Source organism: Podarcis liolepis (assembly GCF_965112155.1).
Source record: "Podarcis liolepis genome assembly, chromosome: 6".
NCBI lineage: Eukaryota > Metazoa > Chordata > Lepidosauria > Squamata > Lacertidae > Podarcis > Podarcis liolepis.
This window is the reverse complement of record NC_139559.1, coordinates 53,223,946-53,251,212: the sequence shown is the minus strand read 5'-3', so window position 1 is coordinate 53,251,212 and position 27,267 is coordinate 53,223,946. Positions and strand designations below refer to the sequence as shown.

The 27,267-nt window shown below is 42.4% G+C and overlaps 1 protein-coding gene across 1 annotated transcript in view; it reads left to right on the top strand.

Annotated features, from left to right (window-relative positions):
- Positions 1-19,826, top strand: part of DMBX1 (diencephalon/mesencephalon homeobox 1) — a 40,259-nt gene extending 20,433 nt beyond the window's left edge. The window contains exons 2-5 of the mRNA XM_083509720.1: positions 9,409-9,575; positions 10,922-11,100; positions 13,195-13,549; positions 16,231-19,826. Of these exons, the coding sequence (XP_083365846.1) occupies positions 9,422-9,575; positions 10,922-11,100; positions 13,195-13,549; positions 16,231-16,631 (1,089 nt within the window). The 5' untranslated portion in view covers positions 9,409-9,421 and the 3' untranslated portion in view covers positions 16,632-19,826. The remainder of the gene's footprint in view (positions 1-9,408; positions 9,576-10,921; positions 11,101-13,194; positions 13,550-16,230) is intronic.
- The last annotated feature ends 7,441 nt before the right edge of the window (positions 19,827-27,267 follow it).

Below are 27,267 nucleotides of genomic sequence, written 5' to 3'. Positions count from 1 at the left end.
CCTGTTTGCATAATAACCCACAAGGAGGTTATAGGCTCAGCACAAGTATACACCATTATCCATTATGTGTGACTGAACTATTGTGCTCCTGGCATGGGGGCTGCTGGTGTAGCATGCTAAATTCAGACATGCAATCACTTACAGCACTTTTTATATGCATGAATGGTAGCTCCCTGTGGGATAATTTGTGCCGACACTCAACAGGGCTTCAGACAAGAACCCGTTGCTTGACATGGGTTGGCTAGAGAACTCTTCACAGTACTGACATGATCTGCATCCCCCAAAATAATGTGTGGATCAGAACACAGATACCATTCAGAATTTGCACTTCTCCAAATTTTGTGATGCAGTTCTTGGCTCAGAAAAAGGTATCAAAGTGCATTTAAAATGAGCACTTTTGAGACACACACACACACACACACACACACACACACACACGCATGCATATCTTGTGAGGAAGCATGTTCAAAGATGTATATTTAAATATATATTGAATGTGGATTTTTATGCAGATTAATGTGAAAGCAGGATGGAGTGGACTTATGAATGAACACAACAAAAGGAGATGGAATGGAAATAGACTGATCTGTCCATCCCTAGTTGAAAATAGACATACTTTTTCTATTTCTACTACCCCATTCAGTTTTAAAATAATGAGTTTAAAAGCCTTGAAAAATAATTTTTAAAAAGGACTGGAAGTTAGATCAGATAACGAAACATTATGATAGTATCGTTGAAATGTTCAGTCACTGTTAACAATCTGATGTTTCATGATGGTTTTCAAATGCAGTGTGTTTCATTCAGTGATCAACTGTATGCAGCTCCACAAGTCAGATTTAAGGAGAACCACCTCCAGGGTAGAGGGCATCACTAGGAAGCAGGTTTGAGCAACCCCCCCCCCCTTCTCATTTAAGAAATTAAAACACTGACAATGTGCTGATGATATGGCAGTGTAACCAGAGAACGGTGTTCACTACTTTTAACAGAAGCTTTTTGTAAGCATTTGCACTGGCCCAAGCAGAAATGTTCTTAAGGCAGACTATACATTAGAACTGAAAAATGACACTTCGGCAAAGGAACAGTAGCAATAAATCCTTGTTGCCTTAGAAGTTGTCAAATTGAAATGACAATCTTATGAAATGCTAAAAAACACCCTTATGAAACACCCTTTCCTGAAAAATTCCAACATTAAGGCCACATAACCAAAGCCATTAGAATAAAATACCAGCGAAAGATTAGAATACAATGTCAGCAAAATTCTGTACATAGTTTTCTATCAATGGTTACAATCCTATACCAGTTTCCTGAGATTTGACCTCATTGGTATCAATGGGATTTCCTTCTGAGCAGACATGGATTATGGTGATAGTCTCCTTTAAAGCTCGTTTATGTTGGAGAGTTTAGAATTCAAATCTACTGAGATATATAGTGTTCAGTAACACACACACACACACACACACACACGTGTTTAAACCCATTGCAGGTTAAGTATCCTGGTGCCTTTGTTTTTTTCATTTCAACTTTATTTAGATCTTTTAAAGGAAATCTTTTGAACCCTGATTTATTGTACATAGAGAGTCAAAAGCTTTTTGGATGAATCTGAGAGAAAGTTGCAGCATTTCGTTTATATCGCCATCAATTATAAAAAGGGAATGTTTCCATAGATTTCAAGTGTCCTCTCAGGAACAACAACATTGATTTAGAGCTCAGAATTCATTTATTTTTATGGGAATTTTGGAGCCTTTGGACCTGAAAGGTTCAAGAAATACAGGGAGGAAATGAGGGAAAACATCTTGCAGAAATCATTTATTTAGAGCCCTCCTAGATATGTAAGGGACTGTCACTACATTGTTATGAAGTGCAGCCATCCCTGGATGGAATATGTTTTTCTCATAAAGGTGGGTGGAATAATACATTAAGAGGAAACAGGTGTTTATATAGTGCTCATGTTGGGGATTAGGATTCATGCTTTGCTGTGAAGTAGAAATCATGCCTACCTACCCCCCTGACAAATTAGACAATGTAATCAAGAAAGGCAAATGCAAAGAAGAGAACATGGTGAGATGCTGCCAGAGGTACCTGCACTGTGGTCAGCAACCTGAAATTCATGGGCCAAATCTGATCCATAGGTGAGTGGACTTTGACTGCTACTGCTGTTTTGAAAACTTGGCATAAAACCCCCATTCTAGTCAAACGACAAAAGGAGTTGGAAGCTCCCTGCAGAATTTGCACTCCCTAGGGGGGGGGGGATGTTACTGATACAGCCTCTGCTCTTATGTATCCATCTCCAGAACTTTCATCATCCTAAGGCACAAGGGTAATAGGAGCTGTTGTTGTTCTTGTTGTTGTCCTATGATATGGGTGGGGAGCCTGTGGAATTGTTGGTGGAGGCTGAGACACGATTGGAAGCAGTTAGGTAGCATGGAGAACAGTGGCCATGGTGGGATCATGTGTTATAACAGGGCCAGCATACGGAGAACAGTTGTCTATATGAAGGGCTGTTAGAGGCAGCAGTGGAGGACATGCTGGGGCAGAGCTGCACACTTGACCTCTGTTCATCTGTGGCACTGCAGCATGCTGAGACAGAGAGGGGAAGGGGCACAGAGGGGAGGGGAGTGTGCTGCAAGGGCCCCAGCTGAGCCAACCCTCATTGCTGCCATGTCCCTCCTGCTCTCCATTCCACTATGCTGCAGTGACTCAGCCAGATGGAGGTCCAGTGAGCAGTGAAACCTCAGCATGCCATCTACGGATGGTCCTCTGTTTGAAGGAGCCTTCTATCTGAAAGGTTGGGTTTTGTACTTCATAATAATTGGCTTTATATAAGCATATTGAGGAATACTTGTGCTCTCTCAAAAATAGAAAGGAGGGGAAGTTAGCCACTTCCTAAATAATACCTCTAGTTTTAATTTATATATATTTTTAACTGTAGCTATATCTGTATTGTCCCTGTTATACCTAATTGCAAATTCAAATGTATCCCTATCATGTTTTATGACTTCCTTGATATTGTATGTGGGCTGGAAGTGGTCTGTGACTGAAATAATAAAATTCATTCATACCTCTAGTCTGGTGGTAAATGCAGGGATGCAGCAACCTAGCTGCGTACAATGTGAATCACAAAGGAATTTATCAGAATTAGTGGTATGGCACACACGTGAGACGGGAGGATGGTGTGGCATGCAGGAGTTTGTAGAAAGGTTAGATTGGGAGTGTTGCGTGTCTGAACTGGAAGAAGTTTGATATGTGGGTCATGTGTACTCAACTGGGCTTTTGGGTGCATGTGTCAAAGATTGTGGTTTCAACGATCTGAATATCATACTGGAGACTTATACAGAAGAAAACATGAAAGGACTACTAGTGAATACAAACAATGTCAAGAACACACATCCAGAGGAAGGCCTTTTCCACTTGTGGACTGTTTTCTGATGTCACAAAAGAGCACTGCTTGAAAAATATACTCCCTAAATCCAGAGAAGCTCTTTTATTTGTACAAGACTTTGAACATGCATATTTTCACTGACTGGAGTTGGCACCAGCTCTAGGATAGAGGGGAGCTCTTGGCAGGGTGCAAAAACAGCAGCATTTGCCATCATAGTTTTGCTCATGATACAATGCCCCAGAAGCCCCATCATTCTGTGGCATTGTGTGTAAAAAAATAATTCTTACTGCTATGGTTCTTCATGACAAAATGTGATGGCGTTTCTGGGGCACTGCGTTTTGGGAAAAAATAAGATGGATGCAGCTGTGGTTGTTGGGATTTGCAGTGGAAGCATTAGGAGGTACCACTATTGACAGTGAGTCACAGCAGGCGTCAGGACCGACAACAGTGACTCAGGACTGACTGGAACCTGTATCTTCTGGAAGGCTGTATCTTCCTTCTTCACTGTGCCTCTGTAAAAACTACACGTGCTGCACCACAAGATGCCTTTTGCTAGTGCTTGTGCAAGAGTTGATGGAGCAGCACCAATATATTTCCACTCACAGTTCTTTGGATCCCAAGTCATACTTAGGAAATACTCAGGCAATATGGTACACAGTTTTAATTGCACCTAGAACAGAATATGGGAGCACCAGAAAGGATGCTGCACATCAAAGGAAGATAAAGACAAAGAAACAGCAGGTGCAGGGTTTCGTTTGACATCCCCCTCCTCCTAGAAGGGCTTTCTGTAGGGTTGCAGGTGGCTGCAGGTGGAAGAGGGGACAGGAAATCTTCCCATTAACTTTCTTAACCTAACATAGCTTAGGATGCAAACTAATGGCTTTAGCATGGCTTCAGGTTTCGGATCAGCAAAGATCTAAAACCTGGTGAGCAGAGCAAGGCAGATGAGAAAACTACAGAAAGGATAACAAAATGAGTGAAGAGCAATGAGTAATTGACTGATCAATGCTAACCACCGAAGGATCTCATCGGGGTCACTCCTGCGCCCAGTCCTTTTCAATATTATCCAACATTAATTTCTGAAGTAAGAAGTCAGTTCTGTTCTGCATTAGCCTGAGGCCAGAGTGGGAAGCTGTCTAGGCTTATGCTCTAAAGTATACTAAGCGGAAATGCTTCAGAAGAAGGCTGCAGAAATTATAATGGAGTAGAAGATGTAATATGAGAGGGGAAGTAAAATTGGTATGTTTATTAACCTGATGACTCTCTATTTAAAATGCTGCAAGCAACAATAAAAGATGGATAACAACCATTTCCAATAGGGCAATAGATAAAAAACCCAGGAATGGGTATAGAAATGATTTTTTCCCCCTACTTCTCCATTAGTGCTTTCATCAAGCGCTTTGATGACGTTGAGTTCGTGCTTTATCCTCTTGAGAACTTTTTCTTGATTCATTTGGTGCTACAGTTCAACTAGCTTCCTACCAATGCTGGGAGGATGTGATTGGAGCAATTCTGTCATTTCAGTTGCTTGATTTTGGTCATTTTCCTTGGTTAATGTCCATAAGAACCTGTATTCCAGAATCAGAGATGACGCTGCACCAGGATTGTCATACAAATTTTGTCAAGAGCATATGAAAATTAGCCTAAATGTCCGCACTAAAAAAGCAACAACAGCAACTAACAATTCAGAGAAGTTTTATTTTTATTGCAAAAATTGGATTCCTTTTTAGAGTCTGATATTCATGATCAAGGACAGCAAATCAGGGTGTCAAATATTGGCAGGAAGTGACTTTTCATAGTGCAAACTCCTAGTGAAGTGTACAGGTCTTAGTAGAAAAAAAGGGACAGTTTTGTTCTTGAATTTTTGGATTCAGCTCCTATTTCTGTCGTTTAACATCACAGTATTGAGGCTAATCTCTCTTGCATCAATTGCAGATGCTTCCATTTCCTATTAACTTTGCTTTGACAAACTTCCCTCTAATTCTCACCCTCTTCAAATCTTCAGCAAAGAGCATTATGGGAGCTGCAACCATTATTAATAGGAGAGGTGTAAGTTCAATCCCCCATCGTAGTAAGGACAACTTAAGATATGCTCTTTTCACTGCACAGTGTTAATTTATATAATATACCACCTAATCAAACTCTGCTGTTTATTCTCCAATTGGCTGCAGCATTACCAATGCCCTCCAGCCACTGAACGACATAAAAGATGCATTTGCAGATTTTGAAAATTAAAGCCATCTATACAGCCAGTGGGGAAGATCAGCTTATTTGGTTGCTTAATGAAATATAAAGATTATTTTAACCAATGTAAGCACAATTCGACAGCTTGCAAAACACTGCTGCAGCTTGACAAATGGCCTCCACCATTTACAAAAGAAAATTGCTGCATAGTGTCTTTTAAATATTTAATTTATTCTATTTGAAGCATGCAGGGAGGCAAATGGGAAGTTAACTGTGATTCTGCGAGCCTACAAAGAATGGATCTAAGAAGTTGTTCATTCTTAAATTCAGGTTAGAGATAACAGGAAGATTTTAGTACTCTTCTCCACAGAGGTGCTATTAAAAGCAGGAACTGCACTAGTTATAAAACCAAATTGGGTAGATGTATGGAGAGATTTTTTGATTTACAGTATGATGTTTCCATCACAGCCTATTTGTCAGGAATAGATTTTTGTATGTTTTTTTGTGCCGATCTCATGGAATTTCTAGTTCAGACCTTCAAGAGCCACGTTTTCCAGACTCAAATCATCCTGGAAAGATGAGCATTCGTTCAGTCCCCTCCTTAAAAACTCAAATATAATTTCTTATGCAATCTGGTCCACTCATAAATATTTCTTCATAACTAACAAATTTTGTACTCCGAAATTGCTTACCTACCTATTTCAAGTCTTGTTCTATCAGCTGCATTCCTCCTGTTCCAGCAACAAAAATACAGATTTGGTTTGGCAAGTTCAAATGAATAAATCCACACTGTCTTCTAGTAATCCAAAGGTTTTTTTCCCTTGTAACTTTCTAGTGGCAGGTCACTCCTTTCCTAGGTGTGAACACCCAAACAGTGTATGTTCTTCAATAGTTTGTGTGGGTTCAATTAGCTTTGCTTTCGGTGTATTTACTTTGTGCTGACAACCCTGTCCCATACATGAGTTTTGCTATTGTTGTTAATCTTGCCTTTTTACATTCAGCTGGGGTTTCATGACATTGTTTCTTCCATCATTTCCCAAAGATGCTTACTGTAAGATTGTGTGATCTCTGATCAACATATGTGGATCTGTGCCACACCCTTGTCAGGGGCAGACTTTGGTCTTTCAAATTTCAGCTGCACCCTGTGTGAGCCCAAAATATAGCACTCCCCCCACCTACCACCTTCTGTTCTGCTCAATTCTCTATATCATAACTGCAACACCCTGTGACATCCTCTAGGCTCGGCGCCCAGTGTGGCGGTACTGGTCACACTGCCCTAAATCTGCCTCTGCCCAAATGATTCATTTTATTTAATTAGGTAGTAGACTTCATCTATCATGCAACTCGGGGTGGCTTGCATGAGTGTGTTTCATGGGCAGTCTCCCATCCAGGCTCTGACCAGACCAGAGCCTGAATTCCTTTAGCTAAGCTTGAGATGGAGCATAAGGAATCAGGTGGTTTTCAACATGCTTTGAAGCCAAGTTATTTATAGCCACCTAATACGTCCACTGGAGGGACGCGGGTGGCGCTGTGGGTAAAACCTCAGCGCCTAGGACTTGCCGATCGCATGGTCGGCGGTTCAAATCCCCACGGCGGGGTGCGCTCCCATCGTTCAGTCCCAGCGCCTGCCAACCTAGCAGTTCAAAAGCACCTCCGGGTGCAAATAGATAAATAGGGACCGCTTACTAGCAGGAAGGTAAACGGCGTTCCGTGTGCTGCGCTGGTTCGCTAGATGCAGCTTGTCACGCTGGCCACGTGACCTGGAAGTGTCTGCGGACAGCGCTGGCTCCCGGCCTATAGAGTGAGATGAGCGCACAACCCTAGAGTCTGGCAAGACTGGCCAGAACGGGCAGGGGTACCAAATACGTCCACTTGTTTCGAAATGCTAGATGGAAATATTTTCACAAACAAACTACAGTGTTAGGCATTCTGAGTTGGATTTGCACCCAGAACAGAATTCCCTTGATTTGATATTTGCTTAAAATTGGTGGCTAGGAAACTATTAGAGAGCTCACATCCTGCTGATGGAGACTTGTGTTTTAATTTCATTGTTATCACTCACAGTTGGAGGCATATGTTTGATAAACGTTCATCTTGTCCAGGCTAGGCCAAAACATTTTTCTGCCTGAGGCAAAGGACAAGAGGGTGCCTTTCCTCATTCCATGTATCAAAACCGACTAAGGTGGCATTTGAATCTTACTTACTTCAGCACTGGCAAAGGGATAGCATCCTGCACTACACTTGAGGGAAGATACAGGGCAAGTAGCACACAAAGCTCTTCCGTCTCCCCACCCTTCAGCATATGCCACCTGTAGCAACGGTCTCATTCCGACTAATAGTGGGGCTGGCCCTGCATTTTGTCTCCTGAGCCAACACATGACTGAGAGCTTCACTTGCTTGTACTTTGTCCTTCTCCCATGGGTGTTTGGATAAACTACATATGTAACCACTTATTACTATTGTGTGCTAAAACTTCTTTTGCATGTGCCTGATTTCCATGGGAATTCTACATACTGCTTCACTCCCTGCACACTGATTTGGAGTTGCTAGAATATATGTTTTGTTTCGTCAGTAAATTATGCTGGTAGCTATTGAACAGAGGTAGTCAGTATTCCATGGAATATTTAAGATTCTCTCTCTCTCCTAGAGTGCTTGTGTAACCAGCTTTGTTATTAAAGTTTTATCAAAATCTGTTCATTCATTTTGCAGGCATGCACATGCACACACTTTCTGATACAGGAAGTACAGACTTGTCAACAGGCAATGTTACAAAATACCATACTGGGAATAAGATTTGGGTACTTAGCATCTATAGGAGAAAATAAAATAAAAGAGCAAACCACAGCACAGTTCACCAGAATGCTTGCGTTATGTGCAAATGGGATATTGTGCCATTATCACTGAAAAGGGACTTGCGGGAGGACCATGGTTGAGGTCCACCCTGAATAACAGAGAACTACCCCTTTTCCCCCAATGTGGAAAGGCCCAAATTGTTGGGAAGGAAATTGTGAGAGCCAGGATTCAAAGAATAATGAGATTTCTAAGGCTAGAGGCAACCCATTTTCCTATGTTTGAAAGATGACTGGTTAGAAATGAAATATGCCATTCTCGCTTCTGGTGAAAACACTGAGGGAAAGGCAACTTTCTCTCCCAGCAGCCTGATGTACTTCCAGAGCTTTACATTAGTTCAGTCCACTTCTGTTCATACATTTGTCAAAGCCGTATGTCACAACAATGAGGGGAGGGGAATGCAGGTGTAAAAAAAATAAAACTTCACAAGATCAGTAGCTTTTTTTTGATAACCAGCTGTACACCTGGATAAAGCCATATTATGGTCACCAGCATCTTTGCAGCTAACCTGGAAGGAGGTTGGGTGGGGCAGCAGCAAGGTAGGGGCCACACCTGTGCACTGTCAATCTGGTACTCTGACTGCTGTACCTGCATGGAGCCATCCTCACTGGCACCCATCCTCAGTCCCATCCAGGCAAGCAGTAGTGCCAGTTTCAGGGAAGATGGCTCTTTGGACACACTGGTAGGTCCACATGCACTTCTGTTACACCCCATGACCCTGTGAGCTAGGTTAGGCTATGAGACCACGACTGGTCCAAGGTATGGTTGAACAGGGATTAAAGCTGAAGCGAACATACCTTGGACTTGAGAAAAGTGAACCTGATGGATTTCCATGTGGAAATCTACATCTACATCTAATTTTCCATCTACATGATTGATGGTTTCACATCAAAGGTTGACTTTGCATTAGTCGCACTAACAGTCTCCTCCTTCTCCTTCTCCTCCTCCTCCTCCTCCTCCTCCTCCTCCTTCTCCTTCTCCTTCCGTTGCTACAGGTCTTATGTCACCATGCAGCACTATGGAGTGAATGGCTATTCTCTTCATGCCATGAATTCTCTGAGTGCCATGTATAATCTTCACCAGCAGGCAGCACAGCAAGCTCAGCATGCCCCAGACTACAGGCCGTCTGTGCATGCCCTGACGCTGGCAGAGAGACTGGCTGGTAAGAACAACTTATGGATCTTGTCTTTGCATTGGGATAGTGTACAGGATTATTACTGGGACACGGCTGAAATGACAGCTGAATTTTGAGAAGACCAAAGGGTTGGTAATTTTTAAAATCCCTGAAGATGAGCACAGATCCAAGGAAATGCAATAGCAGCTCAGTTGTGTAAAATGTCCTGGACTTTAGGTGAAGCCTCCAGAATAGTGAGCAAAAGTTAAAGTAAACAAACTGGAATTTTAATATTTTGCTTCATGCACTTATTTTCCACAAAATTGTATACAGAATCCAATAAATATATAAAGGTGCTATACCAAATTTAGAAATTGCATCAAGCTACTCTGACTATAACATATGGCTGTACAGCAACCTGTCCTTTCAAATTCCAATACACTGCATTTGGACTTAGCAGTGTATAGCAGATGGGGAAGGTGACTTTTGCAACTTCTCCCTCCCCCTGCAGACCAATGTCACCTCTGACACACTCTGGAAGAATGAGGGAGGATGGTACTGACATATATCACCTCTCCTCCATCTCCACCAGTGGGATCCCTCCAATGGATTAAAAGCCTTCCATGATCAGAAGGAGATGATTATCTTCTACAGATGCTCAAAAAGTCAGAAACCACCAGAGGGAGAGTGCTCTTGTGCTCAAATCCTGCTTGCTGGTTTCCCACAGACAACTGTTCAGTCCCTGTGAGAAGAGGATGCTGACCTAGATGGGCCATTGGCCTGATCCATGTTCTGATGTCAGCATTACTGGATTACAGCTCCCAGTGGCCTTCACCATTGGTCATACTGGCTAGGGCTGATGGGAGTTGGAGTCCAGCAGTGTTCTGAAGGTTGAAATACTGACCAATGGAGGCATCTCTGGAGAACAGTCATATCACTTCTTTAGGCCTCAGTTTCTTCAGTTGAATACAATAAAAACAAATAGCATCTAGAGAACAGTCAGAGTTTTGCTGCTATTTATGTAGATCAGGGATGGGGAACCTGTGGCCCCCCAGGACCTACCATCTCATGAGGTCCAACCACATGGAGAGGCCAATCTAAAGCTACCTCAAGCTGTACACTAGAAACCTCCCCATTTATTTAAGCCAGCGGTTCTCAACCTGTGGGTCGCCAGATGTTGTTGGACTACAACTCCCATCATCCCTGAGCTCGGGCCTTGCTAGCTAGGGGTGATGGGAGTTGTAGTTCAACAACATCTGGGGACCCACAGGTTGAAGAAGGCTGATTTAAGCTGCTTTGTTAGCTGCCCAAATGCTTTTCTTTATATGATGCACACAAATTACACTAATTAAATTGGCCACTTCTCTTGTCCTCCAACGGCTGTACGTTTCAAGACATCATTTTGGAGGCCCGTTATGGCTCCCAGCACCGCAAACAGAGGAGAAGCCGCACAGCTTTCACAGCCCAGCAGCTGGAAGCCCTGGAGAAAACTTTCCAGAAGACTCACTATCCAGATGTGGTGATGAGGGAGAGGTTGGCCATGTGTACCAATTTGCCAGAAGCCAGAGTTCAGGTACCCATAATGTTAACCATCTCATGTTAACCATCCTGGGTGAAGGTAGATGTGAAATTTTAAGTGCCTTGGAATGGTGTGCCTGGGTGTCAAAACCCATTTCTACCGCACATATAAGCATTTCACCTGACTTCACCCTTAGTCACAGCCCAGATGTTGCTTCCCTTTGCAACATAAAAATGGTATGTCTTGTTTATATATAATGGGCAGTGCATGCATATTTTCTCCCCGGTGTGCTTTTGTGATATGCAGAGCTATTCATTCAAAGGACATTGTAAAGTTTTTAGATCCACAGCTACCACGGCATGGTTTCACAACCCTCTTCATGAGGCTGTGCATTCAGGCTCTGTGCTTACAACCACCCAAGGTGCTTTACTTCTCAATCCTGGCATCACCTGTGTGGCCACACCAACTGCACTTCCAAATGCTTGGAGAACAGACAATTTTCCAAACTATATTGTCACATGTCCTACTCAATTAATGTGGGCAGATGGTTGGTGGTGGTTAACCCACTGGGTGCTTGGGAGGTGAACCTATTTTGCTTTGTAAAAACAAAAATGGTGAAAACTTTAGTGAACTATAAAATTTAAAAAAGCATAGCAGTTCAAGGGTTCATTGTCGGCCATATCTGAACCATGAAGAGTTGGCTCTTTCTAATGTAGCATTCTTTCAGATGATAGCTTTCATTGTTCTTGAAAGCCTCCACTAATCTGGTGCCTTTCAAATGGTTTGGACCACAGCTCCCATCAGGCCCAGCTAGAACAACTGTGCTGGCTGGGACTGAGGCTGCATGGGTGTAGCCAGGATTTTTGTTAGGGGGCAGAACCTCAGTTTGCTATGTATTTTTATTGGTTTAGGGGGGCAGCTCCCCCCCGGCTACACCCATGCTGATGAACATTGTATTCCAAAGCATCCTCCAGATGTCAAGGGCTGGCTCCCAAACCCCAGGAAACAGCTCTTGTTGGTTCAGATGTTGTCTAATGACACATGGACCAATGGTAGCAAATAGTATGGGAAACTATTAGAAAAGTATTAGAAAAACTAACCAATAAACTGAAACTGACACGTAGACAAATGGAAGAAGTTGACTTCACCCCGGTATGGCTCCCCTTTATCATATACACAGCCCAACAAGACAACAACAAGAATTCACCAACAGCATACTAATCAATATGGCTAACCTGATCCAAAACACCCACCCACCCCACTCACACATGAATACAAAGTTCACCACAGCCAATCACAACCAACCAACCACACCCTAGCCAACCCCAACCTCTCTCACCACCAAAAAACCCACAAGCGAATACTAAAGAGAACCTGCACAAGTGACGCGGACACAAAACCCCACACGTATATTAAGTAGAATAGAAACATCGCCACCTGACACACACACCCTACTCACCACGGCTCCCCCTCCACCTCTTTCCCCCTTTTCTTCCTAATGTAACACTAATGAAACTGATCTGTAGAAAATCTAACTTGAAAAAAGAGACATACTTTTGTAAACCAAGAAATCTTTTTTTAAAAAAGCGTTAAAAAAAATAAAGATTGTGTCTAATGACCAGAATCTAAACCCTGAAAAGTATTGCACTGTCAACACTTAAGCCCAACCAGTCTGGGCCAGTAGATTCCCAGACCTTAAAAGACACCACTGAGATTCAAGAGAAGGAAGAGATGGCTCCATGAGCCTCTGCTTAACCAAGTTAGACCATAGCAAGTAACCAAGATTTATTAAAAGATACTATAGTGTGTGTGTGTGTACGCGCGCGCACGTGCACTCCCCCATAGGAAAGTACAGTTAGAAAATACAATTAACAAATATAGTTGTGAATTAGAAAGCACAGCAAGGATTAAAAGGTCTGTTTGAGAATTATAAACAGGGAGGAAAAAACCAAAGCTATCTAAGGCAGTCCCTGGAATAGCAAATATGATCTCCCAGGTGAACAAAGATTGCCCACCAAGTGCAATGTCAGGTAGGGAACAAAACAGGAAATACTATGGAGAGAGGATACAGACTAAATAACACTGTTAGATTACACTGGTCTAATTTAAACCAATTTTCCGGTCCCTCTCCTTCTCTTCCAAACCAAGGTTTGGTTTAAAAACAGGCGAGCCAAGTTCCGAAAGAAGCAGCGCAGTCTGCAAAAGGAGCAGCTGCAGAAGCAGAAGGACTCTGAAGCCAACCACAGTGAGGGCAAAGCAGACACTCCCGTCCTAGAAACACAGACTCCAACTCCTGATGCAGACAAATCCATGAGCCTGCCCAGTGAAGTCAATGCAGAGCTCAACCTGACTCTCTCGGAGCAGTCGGCCAGCGAGTCGGCAGCTGAGGACCAGACAGACAGAGAGGAAGAATTCAAGATCTCGCTGGAGGAGAACAAAGCAGAAAAGAGCCCTGGAGCTGAAAACAAGGCACTGAGCAGCAAGAGAGCAAGCCCAAAAGCAGGTGAGGAAGGAAAGCAACATTCTCCTTTGTGGGAAGAGTTTTGATGTGAGCAGAGTCTAAGGATGGGTTCAGAAACAAAGACTTTTCTCTTGTCCACCAGATAATCTCAGCAAGGCAAGGGTAGCCAATGTGGTACTCTCTAGCTTCTGTGAACTACATCTCCCATCAGTCCCCAGCCAGTAGGGTCAAAGATCATGGATAATAGGAGCTGTACTTCACAGCATTTGAAGGGCACCACGTTGACTCCCTCTCTTTTAAAGGATCAAGCTAGCACTTTCATTCCAGTCACTTAATGTACAAAGAAAACATACACGTCACAAAAGGCAGGCTGTGCACAGGTACCTAAGCATTGAAAAGATTATGCTGCCCCCATATGTAATTCAAAATAAAAACAGTACAAAACCATAAAATAAAATTTTAAAACAAAAACAAAATAAAACATAGATTTGTTGCAGGTGTTGGCCAGGGATGATGGGAATTGTAGTCCAACAAACCTGCAGAGCCCCATGTTAGCTAGTCCTGGGCTAAGACCTTACATGGTTACTATTCCATATGTTTTCCACAACACATTTTCTGAAACTCCTGTAGGGAAGATTGTTTAAGAATTAAGTTAAGATTTGGTTGATCCAAAATATGTGAATCACAGTTCTACATTTTAAACAAAAGGTCATATGAAGAGCCCTATTGGGTCAAACCAAAGGCGTATCTAGTCAGGATCTTGTTTGCCCCAGTAACCAGCCAGATACCAATGAGAAGTCACAAAGCAGGACATGAGTGCATCAGGCCACTTTCACTGCTGTTCCCCAGCAACTGCTGTTTAGAAACATATTGCCTCTGATGCTGGATGTAGTCATCATGACACTGACCCAGTTCACACATAACATTAAGGACTTTGTGGCAAAGCATATTTCTGCTTACCATTTGCACTATTTCTCCAAAGTGCTTTACAATCACATTGGCTGCCAATATGCCACCTGGCCAAATTCAAGGTGTTGCTCTTAGTGCACAAAGCACTAAACAACTTAGGACCACCCTACCTAATGCCTTTCTCCATACATTCCTGCCCAGACATTAAAATATGCTAGAGAAGTGTTGCTAAAATGGCACTTGGCATACCAGCACCCAGACTGTGGAGTTTATTGCCTCTGCATATTAGGCACAATCTGTGTTGAGCTTTAGGTGCCAGCTTAAAACTTCTTTATTTATTTCTACAAGCTTACCTTGCCGTGACACATTGTTGTGTTCTTTGGATCTTTGCTTTTTATGTTTTTTTCCTCTCTTTTGACTGCATGTTGATTTTATGTACATCACTTTGAGAAGATCTTTTTTATTTATTTAGTGGTATACAGACACTTATTTATAAATACATACATGTCTACAGTGTTGAGCCATCTTTTCTACATATATGATATGATACACCATGCTCAGCTGCAGACTTCACCCCCATGGTGAATACAATTCATTAGGGATTCATAGGCAGCTTCTGCTTGCAGTGAATAGGTAGGGTTAAAAAAAAAATCACACAAGCCGTTTATCCTCGAGTATGTTCAATCCAGGCAGATCAGACAATTGCTACTTAAAAGCTTACTGCATAATGCATGCACTGTGCAAAGTTGACTGCATTATTAACCTAGTGTTACCATCTATCTGCTGCCACATGGTAATCTAAGGAAGGGGAGTGGTGATGGCAGGGAGCCTAGCTACATGGTGGCATGCTACCCTCAGGTGCCATGTGATAAGCCAATTGCTGGTTGTGTTGATCCAGCCAAAGTCTGAAAGTCTAGTAATTATTATTATTATTATTAATAATAATAATAATAATAATAATAATAATAATAATAATACCCCCGCCCATCTGGCTGGGTTTTCCCAGCCACTCTGGGTGGCTGCCAACAGATTAAAAATGGAATAAACTTCCCTTCAAATGTCTTCTAAAAGTCAGATAGTTTTTTATTTCCTTGATATTTGATGGGAGGGCATTCCACAGGGCGGGTGCCACCACTGAGAAGGCCCTCTGCCTGGTTCCCTGTAACCTCACATCTCACAGTGAGGGAACTGCCAAAAGGCCTCGGAGCTGGACCTCAGTGTCTAGGGAGAATGATGGGGGTGAAGACGCTCCTTCACGTATACTAGGGCAGGGATGGGGAACATGTGCCCCTCCAGATGTTGTTGGACTCGGACCCTCATCATCTCCAGGCAGCATGACCAAGGATGATGGGAGTTGTAGTCCAAAAGCATGTAGAGGGCCACAGGGTCCCTATCTTTGTTCCAGGACCAAGATCAAACAAAATGTTCCTTTCCTACAATTTCTCTTCAGATCTTCTCATCCCAGTCTCTTGGCTTGCCAGTCCCTGGACATTCATGTCCCCATTTGAACAGGGTGTAAATGTGCATATGTAGGAAATCGGGGAAAGGAGTCCTTTTCCAACTCTTGGTGGGAAAGGCAAGGCAAGCGATTGGTGCTTCTTTCCCAACACTCACATTCCTTGCTCTCTCTCTCTCTCTCTCTCTCACACACACACACACACACACACCATTCTGTATCTTCCAAGGTTGCCCTGTGTTGCAGCAAGCTGGATATAACACCTTTTGAACATCAAGAGAAACCATTCTTTTCAGGTTTGTACTCTGTGCTGCTGATAATTTTGACTGACTTTCTTCTGCTGTGCTTAACAATGCAGATTCCCCCATCAATGCCACGGCCACGCCATCTTCCAGTAGCAGCATGTCTCAGACACACTCCTATTCCTCCTCGCCCCTCAGCCTCTTCCGCCTGCAAGAGCAGTTCCGCCAGCACATGGCAGCCACAAACAACTTGGTCCATTACTCCTCCTTCGAAATGGGGAGCCCTTCCACCATGCCTTATTTGGGCATGAATGTCAACATGGCACCCCTAAGCTCCCTGCACTGCCAGTCTTATTACCAGTCGCTCTCCCACGCCCAACAGGTGTGGTCCTCTCCTATCCTGCAGGCTTCGTCCTCTCTTCCAAGCCTGAACAGTAAAACGACGAGTATTGAGAACCTTCGGCTGCGAGCAAAGCAACACGCTGCCTCTCTGGGCCTGGATACGTTACCAAACTGAGAGCCAGGCAGGGGGGTGGGAAATGGCAAGAACCCAACCAACAGATGACCCTAGGGAAGCGCGCCATGCCTTTGCCACTGAATGGGTTTGTCTTTAACACACGGCACAGCTCTTGGCTCTGTCCCACGTCATGTTGCTCCCACCAGTCCTGGGGGAAATGTTGACCCAAGTCTCCTATAGCTCTGGTTTCCACGTCAAACGTTGCTACTGCCTGTTTCCATGGCCCATTGTAAAAATAATCCTAACAACCCAGAGGAAGGAAAGATGTCTTAAAAATGTGAACTTGTCTTCAGAACTGTGAGTCAAACTATGTAATATTCAGAGAGATGCTTTAGATGGCGCTACGATAAATGTGATTGCTTTGTTTCTTTGCGGGACTGGGGAGCTTCATACTGTACATAGTTTATATGATGTTGAAAATGTTCCTTCACTTGTGTGTTAACGTCAGTGTTGCCTTATGCAGAATTGTGAAGCACCTCCCTTCCCTTTTCTTTTACATTTATACTTAGATAGTAGATAGAATCAACTCTATAATAATAATAATTATAATAATAATAATACAAAAACCAGCTGATCCAGGTATGGTTTAACTGAAAGCTGTTCTGAGCCCCCAATGCCATGTTCCCCTCTAGTTCTTTGAAATTGCCCCATTTTATTAATATCAGGTGATGGTTGCAACTTTGCCCTGGTTAAAGCACTTCCAATAGGACAGTATCCAATTTCTAGATGAGTTTTTCAGATGAAATGAGAGACATGAACACACTAGAATTTTTTGGATGAAGAGACATTTTCTGCCTGCTGAACTGTACACACTGACTGTGCCATTACAAGATTTTAGTGTGCCTGCGTGTAAACATTGATACTAATTTGGACAATGGAGAGTAATTAAAATGTGTGAATGTGCCATCTTCCACTGTTTTCCTTTATCTGTTTCACATTGCAAATCTTTGATAAACAGAGTGAAGGGTTAAAGAGAGATTTAGCAAAGTAATTAAAAATGATCCCCATGCCAAATTATTTCTGCCTTCAGATGAAAAACTTGAGGAGGACTGAGATCTTCAAAAGCAGAAAAGAAATTAATCAAAATGCATTACTAATATCCATGATCTGGTTTACCTGCAGCAAATGACCACAGGGGCAGTTCATATACTCCAGAGCTAAGCACTATGAAAGGATTTGATGTAAAGCTCAAACCGAAAGTGAAGGGACTGAATACTTGCTTCCAGGCAATTCAAGAACACAATCCATGGCTAAAGAAACCTGGCAAGGTCCCTCAAGCTCAACCTGTGTCAATTACATGGGCCATGTGGATACTCCTAGGGAAAACATGGATTGTGAGATCCAGTCTTATGAGTCAGTTGCCTGCAGCTGATGCACATGTTAACTGGAGGGATTTATTCCAAAACCCACATTAGGGCAATACATCTACTAGGCCAACCAAAATGTCACAAAGTAGCATGCAAAGTTAGGCTAGATGATAAACAAAAGGGTGGGTGGGTGCAAAACATTGGCTGATGTTGGAGCCATGGGGCTGGATTCAACCTACTGGCCCTGCCAGCAGAAGCCCATGCAAGGACTTCTGCCCTCCCCACTGCAAGCCCCCAAATTGGCCCCGAAGGCATCAGGAGAACCCCTGGAGCAGCATGCAGCGGGAGGAAAAGGCAGATAGTTCCACCAGGCAAGCAGAAATGCTTATGCTAAGGGGGCACTCTTAGTGCTATGTTGAATTTTTTCATTCACACTCTTAATGTGGAAAAAGGTAGCAGTCATTCATCTAAGGCTCTGCTGGGTGCTATGGAGGTTTGGGAAGAAGAAACATACAGTAGTTAACCCAGCATTTTTGAAAAATATAAAATCCAACTGCTTAGTTACGCAGAATAAGGTCAGGATCTAGCTGTAGACAGGGTCAAAGTAACTTGTTAGGGAAGGGCTGTAGCTCAGTGGTAGAGCTTTGCATGCATATGGTCCCAGGCTTCATCCATGGCATCTCCAGCTAAGACTGGGAAAGACCTCTGTCTGAAATCCTGGAGAACCAATGCCAGTCAGTGTTGACAATCAGTAGCAGAGAGTGGTGTGGGGCACTGCCACTCACCTGCAAATGTACCGGCAGAACCAATCAGGCAGTGCATTTATACCATACTGACTTTGCCACCACCTCTGTTGTGGTGTGGAGCAGCAAGGTGAGCAACCACAGGTCAAGTAAGTACCACCCCCACCCCCACCCCCACCCCACCCCCACCATCCACTAAGGCTGATAATACGGAACTAAAAAGACCAATGGTCTGACTTGCACGGAAGCAGCTTCCTATGTCCTTCAACTGATCAGCTTCCAGCCTGTTAATTTTAGAATTCAGCTATCTGTTCTACAAAACCAAGAACCACAGACAGCTCCTTTCAGTAACCATGTGTATTTGTCTCCTGACCATTTTTCTTTTTCAGTCAGTATCTCTCTACACCTAAAAAATAGTACTTAAGAGAACTAGTTAAACAGCACACTGATAGCTTTTATAATACACACACACACACACACACACACACACACACACACACACACACACACCAGATATAAAGATCAATAAAGACTTCAAGTTCACTTTTTAAAAAGCTGATGATACATACAAAGGCCTTTCACAAAGAATATTGTATCACTGAATAAAACTTTCAAATCTGACTTTTTGCACTAACTTTTCTCCCTAACAATGCACAACACAATTCCAGTGGAAAGGTCTTTGCTAAACCTAATTATAATATTTTTATTTTTAAAAAAGTTATTCTAGTGCCAATGGCTGAACAGTGAGGATACGTTATACAGAGTAACTGAAACTCATCTAGGATCATATCTGTACACCTTAACATTTCTATACAAAGTTGATTGGAAAGGTGCTTATGTGCATAGACAGACCATCACTCTTGGTTTGGGAAAATCAAAACCTTATCCCTGCCATTCATTACTATTACTGGGTTCTGAAGACAGATAGGAATGCCTTCCATGATGGGTGAAGCATCGATTGTGGCTGTAATGTTATGAGTCTGGTCTCCCAAAACTGGAAGCTTTGCTCTTACTGGGTGCTCCTGATTTTAAAAAGCACGTCTCTTATTTCAAGATATTGTAGTTTAGACCTCATACCTTATTTACACTTTGAGATAGCAGCCTTATTTAAACAAATGAGGACAGAAAAGCAGAAGTTTTTTTTATACCCGAAAGTATGTTTCTTAAGAAGCTTAGTAGAAGTAATTAACGGTGCAGTCTTATTGCTTTAAATGAGGCTTACTCCTTTGTAAGTATGCTTAGGCTTGCAACCTAAATTAACAATTTACGGATGGAGGGTGGTATACAACTGTAATAAATAAAATAATAAATAAATAAAAGCAATTAGCAGGGAGCTTGAAAATCTACTCTCACTCAATTTCAGAGATGTCAGTGTTGACTAGGAGCAGTGCATCCTGTTTTGCTGCTGAAAGCTACTGGACTACAGTTTCCATCATCCATGACCATTGGCCATGATGGCAGAGACTGATGGGATTTGGAGTCCAACAGCATCTAGAGAGCCACGGGTTCTGTTTTCCAGATCTAGATTGTGTTTCAGCTTGTTTCTAGAGTTTAGAGTAAAATGGAAAAAGTAGTCCTGTTTCCCTCTCAGGGCTCTCTTTCTCCCAATAGTAGTCTGATCCAATTTCCACCACAGTATTCACATTCTAGGGGGGGGGGGCAGGGGAGAGTTTCATATGTGCATATAGGAAGTTCACAATTCAGTCAAATAACTTAAAAAGAAAGTTATTAACATTCCAAGATGAGAATGACTTGTCTCGGAAATGAAACAAGCATTGTTTTTTTCCTGTTTCATTCCTTTCGAGGGTAAATAAGTGGATGTGATCGCACATTTCCATGAGGACAGTTCCTTATCTGCACCCCCCCTTATAAATATTGCAATGAACATACTAATTTCTTGTAAAAAGGCCCAAACTCTACAGCTGGTTTAGCTATAAACCAAGAAAGGAATGTACATGTGAATTTATTTATATGCTCATTCTTCTCCCTCGCATTGTCTCAAATTCCTTCACCTTGACCTTGAAGTATTTATTCTGTAAAATCTGCATGAACTCACAAGATTGTTCTAAAATGAGTTTACCGTTCCACCCGCTATGAATGCCATATTGTCTGGTATTTCCTACTCGAAAGTGTCATAAAACATATCACAAGAAAACACAATCTAGGCTTATGATTTACCTATTGTATTTTGCACAAAATTGTAGGATATTGATCTTTAGAAAGAAAGATTGTGTTTCAAGAGAATACTGCAAAATTATTTACAGTGCAATCTATACATCTGGGGTCCCCAGTGTGGCAGCTGTGGGCACCATCATGCTCTCAGACATCCTCCTTGCCTGCCCACCGCTTTCTACTCCTCCCATTTTAAAAAAAGAAAAAGCATTTTTGCTTTTTTGCTGAGAGTGAGTTTCTTGTTGAGGTGGCCCTGCATTTTTAAAATGTTTTGTTTTGTTTTGTGAGTCTGTAGGTCTTTAATCTGCCTTTTTGAAGGGGAAGTTCTGAGCTTCGCCAGGTGTCTCCCCCCCCCCCCGAGGTGTCTCTCCCCCACTCCCCGCTAAAGTTGTCATTTTGTGTTATGCCCATCAGCAGATTCTTAGATTGCCAAAAGTGTCCCTGGCCACCAAAAGGTTGGGGACTGATCCCTGCTATACTTGTCTACTCAGAAGAATTCCCATTAATTTCAATTGGGCCTAATCCCAGGTAAGCGGGTATAGGACTGAAACTTTAAGGTGGCTGAGACTCCACAGGATTCTACAGAGCTGCCTCTCTAAAGGATCTATGGTCAGAGGCCTTTCTGATGGGGCGGTGAAAAGCTCTGCTGCCACAATTCATTAGGACTTATTTCTGAGAAGACATGCATAGGATCACAGCACTGTAAATTTCATTAAATTTAATGACGCTGAGGCCTGCATTTGTCCATACCAACAGCAGATGAGATTAGAGTTTTTGTACTATATGATTTCACATTGCAGGTGGAGGGATCACATAACTGAATGGTCTTATGTGCACACCCACAAAACAGAACTTTGGGAGAAAGGAAGGCTGGAAGCTTCCTCCCTGGCAAAATATTGATCATCTTTTTCTAACAGCAGTTGAAGAAGAGTCATTCTCTGTGGAGAGCGAGTCAGCTGTCGGCTATCGGCTATCTTTCCTGGGAGTAAAGATTTCATTATGACTCAAGCTGATTGATAGAATCACTAAACACTAATTTGGGTACCAAACAAAAGAAAAGAGAACTAGAGATCCCTTGGGGTTTTCTAAATCAGCCAGTGGAATAGTAGGAAGTTGTGTATAATGCTTAAACCAGATTTCACCAACATGGTTCCCTCTAGATGTTTAGGACTGTAACTCACATCAGTCCCAGCTAATACTTGGGGAGGTCACCAGGTTGGTGAAGGCTGACTGGGGCTGCAATCCTAAACATACGTTGAACACAGTGGGACTTGCTTTGAAGTAAACAAGCATAGAAGGATGCTTAGGGCTGCCATACATCTGGACTTTCCCAGACATTACTGGGATTTCAAAGGTGGAATTGACGTCCAGGGGGAATTTCTGAATTGACTTGCCCTGGATCTTAGGCAAGTCAATCAAATAATCACATTCTTTGTGTTTTTCTTAAAAAAAAAAAAAGCTGACCAACATTGGGGTCTTCCTAAAATAAAGCTCAACAACCCTAGTTGTTCTCTCACTTGCCTACAATTATCTGCTTTCAGTGCGGATAATGGGACAAAAGGACGGGCATTGTTAACAAGCGTCCTGAGCTACAAAGGTTGAGAGTGAAATTCCTTCTAAAGACCTGCCCTGACTTAATAAGGAGATGTATTTCCTAAACTATGCACCTAGTATTGAATTTAAATTGTCCTCTCTGGCTTTTGAAACTCTTGATAGCTAATGAGGAGAAGGAACAGCCAATTTAGATGTGTCTTGGTGGGTGGGGATGTGGAAAGATTTTAGCATCTGCTTTGTGAAGTTTTTTCATTTACTGACCAATGAGTTCCCAGCCACAAATATGCATGTTGGCCATATCTGAATAAGGAACGAAGCATTTTAAAGGGGGGGGGGGACATCAAAGCTATGTACCATATAATTTTCTGTAAAGATAAATAAAGAAATTAAGCTGTAATGTAACAGTTTTGTGCTGTAGGATTCACTATCTGGCAATGCAAACATGTATAGTATTTATTTATTCTGATAGTTTAAAAAGAAATACGATTGTATTCATTTGAAACAGGCCACAGCATGATGCCATGTACCCAAGTTGTGTCTGTCTTAACTTTATGTAAAATTGCCTGTTTTCATATTCCGATAATAATAATAAAATGTGAGGGGAAATGGTTTGCAAGTTGTTCATCAGGATAATTTTTTGCTTTCTTTGATTAAAGATCAGGAGAGTCTCCAAGGGCTCAAAAGAAAAGAAGCTGGATGGTATTTTCTGACCCAAGGAATTCCTCAAGTCAGGACCAAACTAGGTGTTAGGCGATTTACATTGTTAAGGTTGCCTGAATGATGTTCGGGGTTTTATGGAGGAAATGGCAGGTACAGGGGAAGGGTGCTGAACTGGAAATGTGGCATGCCAAAAGGGCTTTAACTCTTTGTCTCTATCATGACCTCAGTTGGAAAACTTCCACCACCACCCAGCAATGGAAGGGGTAGCAGCATGAGTAATGGCATATCTAGGTCTGACCCTCAGTTTCCTGAAAATGCAAATTTAGTCTGTTAGGGAATTGAACTATTTTAAATGTTCCTATAATATCCCATTAATAACTTCAGTTTTTGCAAGTGTAAATACTGCTCCTTTTTCTGAAAGAATAAAAAAACAAAAAACCCCAAAAAGCAACCCTCATTGATCTCTCTCCAAAAAGCTGATCCCATGCAGAAAAAATCCAGTTCCAACTATCAAGCTCACAGAAGCTGTACATAGAGAACTTTTCATTGGAAGAGGTATAATGATGATGATGATGATGATCTAAGAATTTGTGCCCTAAAGTGCCTTGTCTAATAGTGAAGATCAACTGATCATTGGTGCAACAGTTGGCTCTGGAGCAACGCACTGACACTGACCTTTGCTGGTATGGAAAATCACGGCATTTTGCCAAAATCACAGCTAGCCCAACAAGCTGCAGGGAGATGTTACGAAGATTTGCTCTGAGCAATTCACAACTTAGAATTAACCACAGATATGGATAATTTCCATCAAGGTAAGGATAAGATCATCTGAAGAAATATGTACATAATGGGAAAGGTATGGGGGAAGAATCAGCATTAATACTCTTCAAAGTACACTCCACTTGAGATTACTTGGCAAACGGTGTAATTGGGTGTCCCCGGCAACATGATGAAATGTGCCATAAACATCAGAAAACCGATGCTGTATTAAACCTGCTTTTCATAATCTTCTCTCATTTCCCAGACCTGAGATGCTTTTATTCAATTTCTCCTGACTAACTTGATATGTAAAGCCCCATAAACACAGCAATACGTAAAGCTCAGGAAAATGCACTTATTACTGATGTTTCTCTCCAGCAGCTAAGTTGCTGGAGCAATTGAGGGTAATTCCATTATTTCTAAAAGGCTGCCTTATTTCCGTGAAATGCTAAGTGGGGTAGCATGTTACAAATTTATTTTTGATTGCCAATCTTGATGCATCGTTTTTCACCATGATCTGCACTGGATCCATTAAATCCTGGGCAGCTGCATTAGCATCAGAAATAATAACCAAACTAAATTCACACTGCATAGTAGTAAAACTGTAATACAGGCTTTCCCCTGCTTGCACGGGATCGACTTGTGCACAACAGCGTATACATGCAGTGCTGGGAAATAAATAATTCAGTTCATACCAAGAAATAGCAGAAGAAAGCGGGCGAATACCGTATGCTTGGCTTGTGATGACATCCTCCCCAGAGCCTGAAGAGGATGTCAGTGAGGGTGGAGGAAGCCCTGAAGATACCCAAGGTGCAGCAGGACTTTGTTTAGGCTTCTCAGCCTTGTTGCCTAACAGCTGATGTGCGGGGTAGCGCAGCAGCAGCAGCTGCCACTTTCCTGCATGTCCATCAGCTTCCTGCTGCCCCCAGAGCTTCAGGGCTAGTTGTGGATATTTTGGGGTGCAGTATTTTTGGTATGGATTGATGAGAATGCAGCAGAAAAGGAGGTTAAAGGGTGTTTAGAGGGTGCTCCCCTCTTTATGTGATTTCGCTTAAAAGTGCAGGGGGACGGGACATAATCCCCACATAAGTTGGGGTGTGTGTGCATGTATAAAGTGAGGAATTCAGTACAGTGCTATGGCAATGGTTTCATCAGCACAAACTTCTCAGCTTTCCAGAATGACCCCTCTGTCCTCCCCCCAAACACCCATTCTGGGGCTTAACTCACCCTTGAGACAATTTCAGAGATGGGGGAAAGGAAAGAGGGAAACTCATTGTGCTAGTAGGACCCCTTGTTCTGGCTGCTAGTAGTGGGACTTATAAGTAGACTGGGATATCCTTAAGCAGACAGTGCAAAAAGTAGAGTCTCTTAGTATGCAAAGAGGGCTATGCTCACACAAGATGTATTTGTGTAAGTTCTTTTCACATTAACAGCAGTGGAGCCAGTAGACACAATCCTTCTCACCTTGCTGCATGCTATTTCTGAGTGAGTATGTGACGCCTCCTATAGGTGGCTACCAAAGGAGAGTATCTGAATAAAAACAAGTGGCACCTGCAACAAGATATTGCCATTTGGAGTGTCCCTAACCAGGATCCCAGCCACCCCATCCCATCTCCCTCCCATTCCACATTCTTCCATTTCATCATAGTCAGCATTCCATCACAACTTAGCTCAGACCACATTGGGCTGTTTGAGGTGGCGTCCTCCATCTGCAAATCTCATACTTTTGTGAATTTGTGGGGGGTGGGGGTGCCAGTTTGAGCACAGAAGTATCAAGACAGGGAACTAAGATCATTGATAACAACACTCCAGGCCCTGAAAGAGTGGCAAATAAATACTATAAGGGTTTTCTCTGGACCAGAAAGAAGCCCATTTCTCGATAGCATAGTATCATTTGATGCCTTTGATCAACCAGGATGTGAAGAAACATGGGAAGCTTGCACCAGAAATGTATGTGTGCATTGTGTTACATCAAAAGATTCCAAGGTGTTTTATGAATATTTGACAATGAAGTAAAATGACAAAAGCTTTTGAAATGTGTTCAAGGAGGCTCTTCGCTTCACACAGACGTAAATCTTTCTTTTGGTGTAACAGAGACATGAGTTTGAGGAATATTGCAACGTTGTAGAATGTCCAGAGCTGGAAGGTCTCCAATTCCAGCTCCAGCCTCTAGTCAGGACCTGGAATGGAGGCTGCAACTGCTACATACCTGACCAGTGGTTGTCCAGTTAAAATTGAAGGAGCGCCTACCACTTCCAAGACCATCAAACAGAATTCAAGTGAAGGGATGGGTGGAGGGACAAAACTCCCTGCCAACAGAAATGGCATCATAGTGAGGGGCAACCATCTGTGCTTTTGTGGCAAGTATAATGCAAGCCCTTATCTCCCTACCCTAGACCCTTATCTGCAACTAAATGAACAATAATATTGGAAGTGCTGCTTTAGGGATTTTGAACTTTATAAAGCACTGCCTAAATGCTGAGAACAACTAGTTTTAAGGATCATCACATTTTAAGATTTTCGTTAAAGATGGGAATAGTTTCTCAAAACTATTCATATTATTCACCTGCAAATATCATCTTGCTCCATGGTTGTTTTCAGAGAGAATTTGCTGGCCAGCTCTGCACCATGATAATGAGGCTTCCCTGCCTTCAGCTGAAATTCATTATAAATGCATCCTGTTGCCAATACTAGACAAGATTGTCCCCGCATTAGATTGCACTGTATCCACAAGAAAACACATGGATGATACAATAAGCAGGAAATCATGTTTAATGCCCAGCCATCTCTGTAAAGGCTGTGCTTGTTTTAGTGTCTTTGCTGGTTTGTAATTCCATCTTTAGCAAATTGAAAAGGCAAGCTCTTTCTTGGTTGGAAGATAGCTGAGGTGTCATGCAGCACAATTTCTTTTGAGAAAGAAAGGGGGGAAGTCCTCAGAGCCTTCATAAATTTTGGAACATTTTGGACAATATCGGTTTCACATTGTGTTGCTGACCATAGCTTCTTAAAATATAAAGTTCTGAGAATTTACATTTTCAGCAACAATAACAAAAGTTTCTAGTCTGCCCAGTTTCTAGTTTGTCCAGACAACAGCAAAACAAACAAACAAACAAACAAACAAACAAAAAACCAAGATTGCTTTGGTTAGTTTAATACGGCAACCTGAAGCATAATAGTTAAAGAGACTGAGCTATGAACCAGTAAGCCTCTGGCCTGAACCTGTCTTCTGCCAGGAACTCACAAGATGGCCAATGGCCATCTTCAGTCCCCCTCCCACTGTGATATGGAAAATAATGATACTGACTTACCTTACAGGGTTGTTGTAAAGATGACTAGACAACGTGTGTGAAGCATTTTGGACACCTGAAAGTGCTATACAGTGTAAGTATTTATTTAGCCCTAAAAGCTATTTGGTACAAGGACGACAGTGGCATTGCCTCC